The sequence below is a fragment of the Bombina bombina genome, chromosome 3 (genome assembly GCF_027579735.1).
Source record: "Bombina bombina isolate aBomBom1 chromosome 3, aBomBom1.pri, whole genome shotgun sequence".
Lineage (NCBI taxonomy): Eukaryota > Metazoa > Chordata > Amphibia > Anura > Bombinatoridae > Bombina > Bombina bombina.
Window position 1 is genome coordinate 274,560,410 of NC_069501.1, and position 13,808 is coordinate 274,574,217.

At 38.6% G+C, this 13,808-nt stretch overlaps 1 protein-coding gene across 1 annotated transcript in view; it reads right to left on the bottom strand.

Moving 5' to 3' along the window:
• Positions 1-13,808, bottom strand: part of SLC13A5 (solute carrier family 13 member 5) — a 118,241-nt gene that overhangs the window by 7,104 nt on the left and 97,329 nt on the right. The window contains exons 9-10 of the mRNA XM_053704607.1: positions 9,630-9,748; positions 5,052-5,213 (exon numbers count right to left, since the gene is read on the bottom strand). Coding sequence (XP_053560582.1) covers positions 5,052-5,213; positions 9,630-9,748 — 281 coding nt within the window. The remainder of the gene's footprint in view (positions 1-5,051; positions 5,214-9,629; positions 9,749-13,808) is intronic.

The window sequence follows — 13,808 nt, forward strand, 5'->3', positions numbered from 1 at the left end:
GCTACAACAAATGTGAGTGCAATATTTACTCCTTGTGGCATATAACTTTGGTTAAACAGTACTAGGCCATATAGGCACTCTTTGTTTTTTATATATCTCCACTACAGACTCCACACTAATCTTAGGAGGCCGGTCTTCTGGGTGACTGTTATAGATCCCAGACTGCTCCTACAGCATCACCTGAGGTGCTTCAACACATGTAAGTGTAATTGCTACATACTACAACATTCTGTTTGTTCCAACAATATTGGGCCATGTGGTGCATCTGTTCTTTTTATATTTTCTAGACCATTGTTCTTGGATCCTGGCCTGGATCATCACAGATTGCTGCCTCCAACGTTACTCTGCGACCACCAGAGACTATTTATATATCTAATTTAATTATTTATAAATCCTATATTGTAGATTTCAATAATATAATGTGGATAATACCAATCAGGATTATTACATTTGTCAACTTTGCTTAATTGTTTTGTGCTATTTCTCACTGATTGTCTTTTTAAGTATTGACACTATAGAATACTGGGATATTAAGGGCGCCCCTATTTACTATTTTGTATTTTATATAAGACACAAATAGATCCCATGGCCTCTCGTCTGAACAAGAAACTTCCCAGATACATTGCAAGGTCAAGGGATCCTCAGGCAGAAATGACAGATGCTCTAGCAGTCCCTTGGTCATTCTTATATGCTTATATAGTTCTCCTCTAGTTCTACTACCCAGAGTGATTTTAAAAATCAAGATGGAACTATCATCTGTACTTCTGATAGCTCCTACGTGGCCTCTCAGGATTTGGTATGCAGATCTAGTTCAGAATGTCCAGCTACCCGCCTTGGCTACCCGCCTTGGCTACCCGCCTTGGCATCTTCCTCTAAGACCAGACCTTCTGTCTCAAAGTCCCTTCTTTCATCCAGACATAAAATCTCTGAACTTACTGGCGTGAAGATTGAACGCCTAGTTCTCAGTCACAGAGGTTTTTTAGACTCTGTAATTAATACTATGATTCAAGCAAGAAAACCTGTTTCCAGGAAAATTTATTTTAAAGTTTGGAAAATTTATCGGCTAGATTACGAGTTTTGCGTTAAAGTAAAAAAGCAGCGTTAAGAGGTCCTAACGCTGCTTTTTTATTACCACTGGTATTACGAGTCTTGAAGGATTAGTGTCACCGCATACTTTTTTGGCCTTACTGCAAAACAACTTACGTAAACTTCATAACGTTTTTTTTTCTATGGGACTTCCATAGCGCCGGTATTAGGAGTCTGTCCTGGGAGGCCAAAAAGTAAGCGGGAAATCCTCTCCTTTCAAGAGTCCTACCGCATTTAAAAGTCAGTAGTTATGAGTTTTATGGTACAACGCCGTAACATAAAACTCATAACTAAAGTGTTAAAAAGTACACTAACACCCATAAACTACCTATTAACTCCTAAACCGAGGTCCTCCCGCATCGCAAACACTAAAATTAATTTTTTGACCCCTAATCTGCCTCTCCGGACATTGCCGCCACCACCTACATTATGTTTATGAACCCCTAATCTGCCTTCCCGCAACCTACCTACACTTTTTAACCCTAGCCAATAGGATTTTTCTCCCTTAATTCCTATTGGCTGATAGAATTCTATAAGCCAATCAGAATCTAAGGGACGCCATCTTGGATGACATCACTTAAAGGTACCTTCATTCAGCTTTAGTCGTCGGATGAAGAGGATGCTCCGCGTTGGATGTCTTGAAGATGGACCCGCTTCGCGTTGGATGGATGAAGATAGAAGATGCTGTCTGGATGAAGACTTCTGCCCGTCTGGAGGACCACTTCGCCTGGCTTGGATGAAGACTTCTCCCGGCTTCGTTGAGGACTTCAGCCCGGCTTGGATGAAGACGTCTCCCGGTAAGTCGATATTCAGGGGGTTAGTGTTAGTTTTTTTTAAGGGTGTATTGGGTGGGTTTTATTTTTAGGTTAGGGTTTGGGCCTGCAATAGAGCTAACTGCCCATCCAAATGCCCTTTTCAGGGCAATGGGGAGCTTAGGTTTTTTTAGATAGTATTTTATTTGGGGGGTTGGTTGTGTGGGTGGTGGGTTTTACTGTTGGGGGGTTATTTGTATTTTTTTTTACAGGTAAAAGAGCTGATTACTTTGGGGCAATGCCCCGCAAAAGGCCCTTTTAAGGGCTATTGGTAGTTTAGTTTAGGCTAGGGTTTTTTTTACTTTAAAGGGGGATTTTTTTATTTTAATAGGGCTATTAGATTATGTGTAATTAGTTTAAATAATTAATTTAGGTAATTGTATTGAATTTAGTTAATTTATTTCATTATATTGTAGTGTTAGGTGTTAGTGTAACTTAGGTTAGGTTTTATTTTACAGGTACTTTTGTATTTATTTTAGCTAGGTAGTTAGTAAATAGTTAATAACTATTTAATAACTATTCTACCTAGTTAAAATAAATACAAACTTGCCTGTAAAATAAAAATAAACCCTAAATTAGCTACAATGTAACTATTAGTTATATTGTAGCTAGCTTATGGTTTATTTTATAGGTAAGTATTTAGTTTTAAATAGGAATAGTGTAGTTAATGATAAGAATATTTATTTAGATTTATTTAAATTATATTTAAGTTAGTGGGTGTTAGGTTTAGGGGTTAATAACTTTAATATAGTGGCGGTGACGTTGGGGGTGGCAGATTAGGGGTTAAAAAGTGTAGGTAGGTTGCAGGAACATTGGGGAAGGCAAATTTGGGGTTAATAAATATAATGTAGGTGGCGGCGTTGTTGGGGGCAGCAGATTAGGGGTTCATAAGTATAATGTAGGTGGCGGCGATGTCCGGAGCGGTAGATTAGGGGTTAATAATATAATATAGGTGTCGGCGATGTTGGGGGCTGCAGATTAGGGGTTAATAAGTGTAAGATTAGGAGTGTTTAGACTCGGGGTTCATGTTAGGGTGTTAGGTGTAAACATAACTTTTATTTCCCCATAGGAATCAATGGGGCTGCGTTACTGAGTTATACGCTGCTTTTTTGCAGGTGTTAGACTTTTTTTCAGCTGGCTCTCCCTGTTGATTCCTATGAGGAAATCGTTCACGAGCACGTTACACCAGCTCACCGTTGACTTAAGCAGCACTGGTATTTGAGTGAGATTTGGAGCAAAATTTTGCTCAACGCTCAATTTTTGTCTTTTAACGACGGGTTTCAGAAAACCTGTAATAACAGCGTTGTAGGTAAGTGAGCGGTGAGAGAGAACTGCTCGTTAGCACCGCATAGCCTCTAACGCAAAACTCGTAATCTCGCCGTATATTTCTTGGTGTTCCACTAAAAAAAAAAATTGGCATACATTCAGAATTCCTAGAATTATTCAGTTTCTTCAAGATGGTGTAGATAGGGACTTATCTTCCAGTACTTTGAAAGGACAGATTTCTGCTTTTTCTGTTATGTTTCACCTGAATATTGCTCATCTTCCAGACATTCATTGTTTTGCTCAGGCTTTGTCCAGAATAAAACCTGTAATTAAATCTATTTCTCCCCCATGGAGTCTCAATTTAGTGTTACAGTCTTTACGGGCTCCTCCTTTTGAGCCTATGCATTCTTTACATTAAACTACTTTCTTGGAAAGTTTTGTTTCTTTTGGCTATCTCTTCTGCTAGAAGAGTTTCAGAATTATCCGCCCTTTCTTGTGAAACAACTTACTTGATATTTCATCAAGACAAAGCAGTTTTAACATTTTTGCCAAAGGTTGTTAATTATAACATTAACAGGGAAATTGTTGTTCCCTCTTTGTGTCCTAATCCTAAAAATAATGCTGAAAAATCTTTACATTCTTTGGATGTTGTCAGAGCTTTGAAATTCTATGTTGCTGCCACTAAAGATTTCAGAAAGACTTTTAGTTTGTTTGTCATTTTTACTGGTTCACGGAAGGGTCAGAAAGCTTCTGCTATTTCTTTAGTCTCTTGGTTAAAACTTCTGATTCACAAAGCTTATTTGGAAGCGGGTCAGTCTCCGCCTCAGAGAATTACTGCTCATTCTACAAGATCAGTTGCCACATCTTGGGCTTTCAAGAATGAGGCTTCATTTTATTAAATTTGCAAAGCAGCCACTTGGTCTTCTTTGCATACTTTTACCAATTTTTACCATTTTGATGTTTTTGCCTCTATAGAAACAACTTTTAGTAGAAAGGTCCTTCAGGCAGTGGTCACTCGTTGACTCTGTTGCCTATTAAAATTTCTTCAGGTTTTGTAGTTATTAAAAGACTTTAATTTGGATATTATTTTTCAGCGAAAAAAGCTGTTTATATTTTATCCCTCCCTTTTAATTTTGTTACTCGTGGTCTTCCACATCTTGGGTGTTATATCCCATATGTAACAAATCATGGACTCTCGCCACCTATATGAAAGTAAACATAATTTATGTAAGAACTTACCTGATAAATTAATTTCTTTCATTGTGGCGAGAGTTCACAAGGTCCTCTCCCCATTATGGGTTGTTTTTAACAGTGCACATCTTTTTTCCTGTTCCTTTATGTATGGCTTTTTCTTGCTCTTTTTTTACACCTCACTTCTTGGCTATACATTAAACTGAGATATGAGTGAGGTGGGTGGGGTATTTATAGGCTTTGAGGTTTGGGAAACTTTGCCTCCTCCTGGTAGGAAGGTATATCCCATATGTAACAAATCGTGGACTCTCGCCACCATGAAAGAAATGAATGTATCAGGTAAGTTCTTACATAAATGATGTATTCTAGACTTTAAATGCAATTATGGAATCTGTGCTAAAGCATGACATTCGTGGCTGCTAACTAACATTGCTGTCAGGCATACTATAGTAATACTATTTTTATATTGTAATATTGGACTGTATGATTAGCAGCAATTAATACTTATATAAACAATATGAAGACTTTATTCATACTTTGGAATACTCTTAGCAAAGGGGTCTAGTTTCTGTTAGCTTCACGTATATTTCTGATATTGCATAGATATTTCTTTAAGCAGACCAAGTTTAAACATCCAACTCTTTAACAGGTAAAGTATAACATATACAGTAGTTATATCTTCAGTAATGTCCTTACCATGGATGCAAGGATCGGCAAGAAGAGCGTTGCGGTGGCAACATTGCTGGCACACTCTGTGAAAACTGCGATCAGTAGTGACAAGATAATTGCAATCGCCCAGGGCGGGATAGTATGTAATGGTGTCATTTGCTGTCCCAGCCACGAAGACAGACCAGAAGCCTGCAGAAAAGTGATAGATTTGTAAAAGTTGTGGTTTGATATATGATCTAAGAATCAAATTAATCCTTAATCTTAAAGGTCAGCAAATCTTGTAATTACAAGATTTTTCTGCAGTCTTGCAATAAGCAAACGATTTTTCTGCAGTCTTGAAATAAACAAACATACTAGGTGTGTTTGAAAATGGTTTGGACACATTAGCACCTTATTTGCTGCAGTTTTTTTTAAACATTTTATTGAAGAAAATAATCATAACATAGATAAACAAGCAAAAAAATAACGGCTAGATTCCGAGTTGTGCGTAAGCCTTAAAAAGCAGCGTTAAGAGGTCCTAACGCTGCTTTTTAACGCCCGCTGGTATTACGAGTCTTGAAGGTACAGGCTCTCCGCTTAGACTTGGAAATACCGCAAATCCACTTACGTAAATTGCGTATCCTCTTTTTTCAATGGGACTTGCATAGCGACGGTATTACGAGTCTGCCAAAAAGTGAGCGGTAGACCCTCTCCTGTCAAGACTGGTACCGCATTTTAAAGTCAGTCGTTAAGAGTTTTACACTACAACGCCGTAGCATAAAACTCTTAACTAAAGTGCTAAAAAGTACACTAACACCCATAAACTACCTATTAACCCCTCCCGCATCGCAAACACTAAAATAAAAATTTTAACCCCTAATCTGCCGAACCGCCACTATAATAAACATATTAACCCCTAAACCGCTGTACTCCCACCTTGCAAACATTAGTTAAATATTATTAACCCCAAATCTGCCGTCCCTAACATCGCCGACACCTACCTACATTTATTAAGCCCTAATCTGCTGCCCCCAACATCGCCGCAACTAAAGTTATTAACCCCTAAATCTAGGTCTAACCCTAACACCCCCTAACTTAAATATAATTAAAATAAATCTAAATAAATATTCCTATCATTAACTAAATAATTCCTATTTAAAACTAAATACTTACCTATCAAATAAACCCTAAGATAGCTACAATATAACTAATAGTTATATTGTAGCTTGCTTAGGGTTTATTATTATTTTACCGGCAAGTTTGTATTTATTTTAACTAGGTAGAATAGTTACTAAATAGTTATTAACTATTTAATAACTACCTAGCTTTCGCCCGCTAATTGCCTTCACGTCTCTACTTCAAGGTATGCTACACATTGCACGTCATAATCATCCCAAATCATACAAAAACCCAAGACTTGAATAAATTCAAATGCACGAACAAGTGTATCTCTGTCATTTTCTTATTGTTTTTTACTCAACAAGTACAAAGGGGGGGGAGAAAAAAAGGGGTCAATCTGTTGGAGGGCAATGTCCATCCAAATGCCCTTTTCAGGGCAATGGGGAGCTTAGGTTTTTTAGATAGGGTTTTATTTAGGGGGATTGGTTGTATGGGTGGTGGGTTTTACTGTTGGGGGGTTGTTTGTATTTTTTTTACAGGTAAAAGAGCTGATTTCTTTGGGGCAATGCCCCGCAAAAGGCCCTTTTAAGGGCTATTGGCAGTTTAGTTTAGGCTAGGGTTTCTTTTATTTTGGGGGGGCTTTTTTTATTTTGATAATGTATTTTTTATTTTTTTTGTAATTTAGTTAATTGTATTTAATTAATGTAATTTATTTAATTGTAGTGGAATGTTAGGTGTTAGTGTAAGACAGGTTAGGTTTTATTTTACAGGTAAATTTGTATTTATTTTGACTAGGTAGCTAGTAAATAGTTAATAACTATAAACTAACTAGTCTACCTAGTTAAAATAAATACAAACTTGCCTGTGAAATAAAAATAAAACATAAGATAGCTACAATGTAACTATTAGTTATATTGTAGCTAGCTTAGGTTTTATTTTATAGGTAAATATTTAGTTTTAAATAGGAATTATTTAGTTAATGATAGTAATTTTTATTTAGATTTATTATAATTATATTAAAGTTAGGGGTGTTAGGGTTAGACTTAGGGTTAGGTTTTTAATGGTTAATAACTTTAGTATAGTGGTGGAGGTGACGTTGAGGATGGCAGATTAGGGGTTAATAATATTTAACTAGTGTTTGCGATGCGGGAGTGCGGAGGTTTAGGGGTTAATATGTTTATTATAGTGGTGGCGATGTCCGGAGTGGAAGATTAGGGGTTAATACATTTTTTAAGTGGTGGCATGACCGGAACGGCAGATGAATAATTTTATTTTTGTGTTTGCGATGCGGGAGGGCCTCGGTTTAGGGGTTAATAGGTAGTTTATGGGTGTTAGAGTTCTTTGTAACACTTTAGTTATGAGTTTTATGCTACAGATTTATAACGTAAAACTCATAACTACTGACTTTAGATGGCGGTACCCGTACGGATCTTGACGGTATAGGCTTTTTTTTGCCTTCCAGGCAAAACTCGTAATACCGGCGCTATTGAAGTCCCATTGAAAATTGACTTTTTGAAAGGTGCGGTAGTTACATTGCGTTACGGCCAAAAAAGTGTGTGGTGCAGCTATACCTGCAAGACTCGTAATACCGGCGGTAGTGTAAAAGTAGCGTTATGAGGCTTTTTCACTCATAACGCAAAACTCGTAATCTAGCCGATGGTCTTCATATTATATTCACTTATCAGTTTGTATAAAATCAATATGGAGGGTTTTCACGACTGAAAAAACTGAATATTTTTCAGAATGGGGATTAATCCTAGAAATGTGTTTCCTTTTTTATTATATGTCTTATATAGGGCTAGATTACGAGTGGTGGGAAAAATTGTGCTTTCGCAAGCATGGCAGTTTTGCGCTCACAACAGCGCGCTTCCATAGGCTCCAATGGGAGCTTTATTCTCATGTTGAAAGTCATGGGAGAGAACCTAGCGCAGCGAATGGGGCAAGTCACTTGGCAATGGGCAGCAAAGTGTAAATATATATGTATGTGTTTATATGTGTATGAACACAAATTAACAGATAAATATAAATATATATACCTGTATGTGAAATCACAGTCTAGACCGCAATGTAAAGGCACTTTTTTGTTTGTTCTAACATCCCACATCCCCTCACTTTAACCCCTTATAACTGCTTTGTGCAGTTATTATTTTAAAAAATAAAAATGCTACTATTTTTTATTTTAACAAACAACACTACACTTTATTTGGGGGGGAAATTGGGGGACATCTTTAAAATTAACCAGAGATCCAGGTCCGATGATCAAGCTGTTAGATCCGGCAGTGAAGACGCTGTAAGTATCCCGCCATACACGGAATACGCCGTTGCAAGGAGTACCCAAAATACAGCTAGGTAAGTCTGCCACACAGCTGAATACAACCCGTTAAGCCTAGAGCAGAAGTCCGACGAAACTTACCCTTAAAATACCTGACTGGTCAGGAACTACTATTATCTACATATTTCAGGACATCACAGGACACTTTTGAGACTGATTACCAACAGAATTAACTCTCACATGGTGTATGAACACTCTTCTTTTAACAGACTATACCACATGGTGGAAAATTCATCATTTTTTTTATAAACTTTGTTTTTCACCAAATTGAGAATAAGAGAGATACTCACAGATTAATTCCGTACCTGTTTAAACAGAGACACTAAAAATATATCTCTTTATGGGAACATTCAACAACAAAGTCACTCTCTTTCACTGAATCACTAAAACTTTTCTTGATATACTGGAATAGTAAATTATATAAGTGGTATACGGAGCTCTGAAAATACTGTTTGTTTTCTTACTCATATATTTTAAACCACGCAATTCAAGTGAACATTCTACAATACACATACACTCCTCACACACACAAACACAACACACTCACAAATACAAACACTCACACATACAAACACTCACAACACACTCAAAACACACAAACACTCACAACACACTCACACATACAAACACTCACAACACACTCAAACACACAAACACTCACAACACACTCACACATACAAACACTCACAACACACACACACATACAAACACTCACATCACACACAAACACACAAACACTCACAACACACTCACACATACAAACACTCACAACACACACACATACAAACACTCACAACACACACAAACACTCACAACACACACACACATACAAACACTCACAACACACACAAACACACAAACACTCACAACACACTCACACATACAAACACTCACAACACACACACACATACAAACACTCACAACACACACAAACACTCACAACAAACACACACATACAAACACTCACAACACACACAAACACACAAACACTCACAACACACTCACACATACAAACACTCGCAACACACACAAACACTCTCAAAACACACAAACACTCACAACACACTCACACATACAAACACTCACAACACACTCAAACACACAAACACTCACAACACACTCACACATACAAACACTCACAACACAGTCCACACACACACACACACACAACTCACATCACTGCCTTTAGCCAGGGCAAATCCTCCTCCAAGAAGAAGCACAATGCTCCAGGGCATCTGTTTATGGACAACCTTCCATGTCAATAATGGAGCAGAGCAAAATGCTTCATTTGGTTCTGTAAATATAAAGAAAAATTGTCTTTAAACCAAAAGGAAGCAATTCCATATCACTGTTGTTACTATGTCTGTATATTATAATGTTGTAAGATACTATTTTAAAATGAAATTATGAGTTGCAGCATTCAAAACAACTTAAAGGTACATGAAACCCCAAATTATTAATTAATGATTCAGATATAGCATGACATTTTAAACAACTTTCTATGTATTCCAATTATCTAATTTTCTTCATTCACTTGGTATCCTTTATTGAAGCAGTAGCATTGCTACTGGGAGCTAGCTGAACACATCAGGTAAGCCAATGAAAGAAGGTATATATGTATAGCCACTGATCACTAGCTAGCTGCTCCTGAGCCTACCTAGGCATGCTTGTTAACAGAGGATACTAAGAGAGCAAAGCAAATTAGATTATAGAAGTACATTGGAGATTTGTTTACAATTGTATTATGCTATCTGAATCATGAAAGAAATATTTTAGGTTTTTATGTCCCTTTAAATAATTAGGAAATATTATACACATTAAGGGCCCCATGTATTAAAATGTGGGCGGACAGCTTCTCAACTTGCGAAGCTGTCTGCCGCGTCCGCACTGATAAGTGTGTAATGTCTGCACTGATGAGTGTGTAATGCCTGCCCCTTCATTCGCGTGACCAATCATGCAAGTGTAGGGACCGTCAATCACCGAGAGCGAGCAAGCTCTCGATGATTTCTCTTTGCCACCTCAGAGAATCCGGGATCTAATGACCGCTGCTTCGTACATGGAGACCTAAAAATGTACAGTTTAGTAATAGCGTATATCAGACAGAAAGCTGATTAAAAAGCATTGGTGGAATATCACAGAAAAGGCTTGGTAGAGCCTATTGGTATCCCCTGGTATATAAACAAGCACTTAAGACTTTATATTTGTATTTAATGTTATGTAGTGCATTTAGGAATGCAGAAATCGTCTCAGGGCTGGCTCAACCATGGGATCAATTGGATCCAACAAGGGACAGCACTTCAGTGACTGAGTCAGACTTTGTCAGACCCAGACCCTTCCTGCCCTCTGTCTACGTGGGGGAAGCCGCAGGCTCCCAGCAGCATAACCTCACCATGCACAAAGACACAGAACTGGTCAGGTGCGGCATTCAAGGTGGGAACTTTGGTAAATTTAGCAGACTAGGTTGAGCTCCAGGATAAATTAGTCTTATAGGATCCATGGGACATTTTAATATCCTTAAATAACAAAACTTAATTTATCCAATATATATATATATATATATATATATATACACACATACAGTACCTCAAAAAAGTGAGTACGCCCCTCACATTTTTGTAAATATTTTATTATATCTTTTCACGTGAAAGAAATGACACTTTGCTACAATGTAGTGAGTGTACAGCCTGTATAACAGTGCACATTTGCTGTCCCCTCAAAATAACTCAACATACAGCCATTCATGTCTAAACCATGGGCAACAAAAGTGAGTACACCCCTAAGTGGAAATGTCCAAATTGGGCCCATTAGCCATTTTCACTCCCCGGTGTCATGTGACTCGTTAGTGTTACAAGGTCTCAGGTGTGAATGAGGAGCAGGTGTGTTAAATGTGGTGTTATCACTCTCACACTGTTATACTGGTCACTGGAAGTTCAACATGGCACCTCATGGCAAAGAACTCTCTGAGGATCTGAAAAAAAGGATTGTTGCTCTACATAAAGATGGCCTAGACTATAAGAATATTGCCAAGACCCTGAAACTGAGCTGCAGCACGGTGGGCAAGATCATACAGTGGTTTCATAGTAAAGGTTCCACTCAGAACAGGCCTCGCCATGGTTGACCAAAGAAGTTGAGTGTGCGTGCTCAGCTTCATATCCAGAGGTTGTCTTTGGGAAATAGATGTATGAGTGTTGCCAGCATTGCTGCACAGGTTGAAAGGGTGGGGGGTCAGCCAGTCAGTGCTCAGACCATACACCGCACACTGCATCAAATTGATCTGCATGGCTGTCGTACCAGAAGGAAATCTCCTCTAAAGATGATGCACAAGAAAGCTCACAAACAGTTTGCTGTAGACAAGCAGACTAAGGACATGGATTACTGGAAACATGTCCTGTGGTCCGATGAGACCAAAATAAACTTATTTGGTTCAGATGGTGTCAAGCGTGTGTGGCGGCAACAAGGTGAGGAGCGCAAAGACAAGTGCCTCTTGCCTAAAGTCAAGCATGGTGGTGGGAGTGTCATGGTCTGGGCCTGCATGAGTGCTGCCGGCACTGGGGAGCTACAGTTCATTGAGGGAAACATGAATGCCAACATGTGCTGTGGCATACTGAAGCAGAGCATGATCCCCTTCCTTCGGAGACTGGGCTGCAGGGCAGTATTCCAACATGATAACGACCCCAAACACACCTCCAAGATGACCACTGCCTTGCTAAAGAAGCTGAGGATGATAGACTGGCCAAGCATGTCTCTAGACCTAAACCCTATTGAGCATATGTGAGGCATCCTCAAATGGAAGGTGGGGGTGCGAAAACTCTCTAACATCAACCAGCTCTGAGATGTCATCATGGAGGAGTGGAAGAGGACTACAGTGGCAACCTGTGAAGCTCTGGTGAACTCCATGCCCAAGAGGGTTAAGGCAGTGCTGGAAAATAATGGTGACCACACAAAATATTGACACTTTGGGCCCAATTTGGACATTTCCACTTAGGGGTGTACTTACTTAGACATTTATGGCTGTGTGTTGAGTTATTTTGAGGGGACAGCAAATTTACACTGTTATACAGGCTGTACACTCACTACTTTACATTGTAGCAAAGTGTCATTTCTTCAGTGTTGTCACATGAAAAGATATAAAAAAATATTTACAAAAATGTGAGAGGCGTACTCACTTTTGTGAAATACTGTATGTATAAAAAACAACTGTTAAGATCCTCAATTATTCCATTTAAAATTAAAGTTATAGAAAGTTAAAAAATTAAAATGTGCATGGGTGCATTTTAATTTGAAATAGAAGCATTTTTGCAATATACTTCTATTACCAAAAATACTTCTAGTAAAAGTTATTACTGTTTTTCTGCGGCATATGCACATATCATGTGAGGGCCAGTGCACCAGTATTCAAGTACCACACCTTCTTAAAAAGCTGGCAGTGGTGTTTATTGCTTCTGTGACTTAATTTGTGTCATACAAGTCACCACTGACTCTCTGCAGTGCAGTATTACAGATACATTGCAGACAACATTACAGCTTGTTACCTTTATAATATTTATATTGGGCCAGATTACAAGTGGAGCACTAATAAACGCTTCTACTTAAGCATTAACTAAGTTAGGTGTCAGTAAGCGTCTTGCACGCATTAGGTTGCTCTCATATTATGAGTTGAAAGTAAACTGTTTTTGCTTGTGTGCTAACTCTATGAGCTTAAAAAGCCGAACTTAGAATATCGCGTGCATGTTCCAGTATTCCCCTATACAAGTCAATGGAGCAAAAAAAGTGGGGGGAAATCCAACACCCAACTCAAATGCAAACCCGACCCCATATTCTTATGTGTGCTAATGCAACATGAAAATATGAATATTTCACATTCCAATGTTCTATCTTCACATAACAGAATATTTTGTATTTATTCATAAATACATATGTGTGTCAGGGACGTATTATGGCCTAGGCCAACAAGGCCGGTGCCTAGGACAGCAGATTTGGGAGGGGCAGCACATCTGCCCTATCCTCTCTCAAAAAGCCAGCACACAGTACAGTGAGCGATAAAGTTCCGGCTTTTACAGAAAAGACAAGGCACATGCGCTGATTAAGGTTGCTCTTCACAGGCAGTGCGCCTTTAAACCATTGCTTCATTTAGAGCTGCCGGCATTTTTACAGTGGAAGCATTCTCAGTGAGAAACTTGCCCGGGGATATGCTTCCAAGGTGAGGCTGGAGGAGAAGACCTTGTGCCGATATGCTGTCTCCCCATATCAGCTGTGGTGGGTCTGTGAGCGCAGTGCTTATTGCAGGTGTTAGCAGCTAACATACTGGATGTGTCTGTGCACTGTTAGATCAGCTTGTGATGTCTAATCATAAA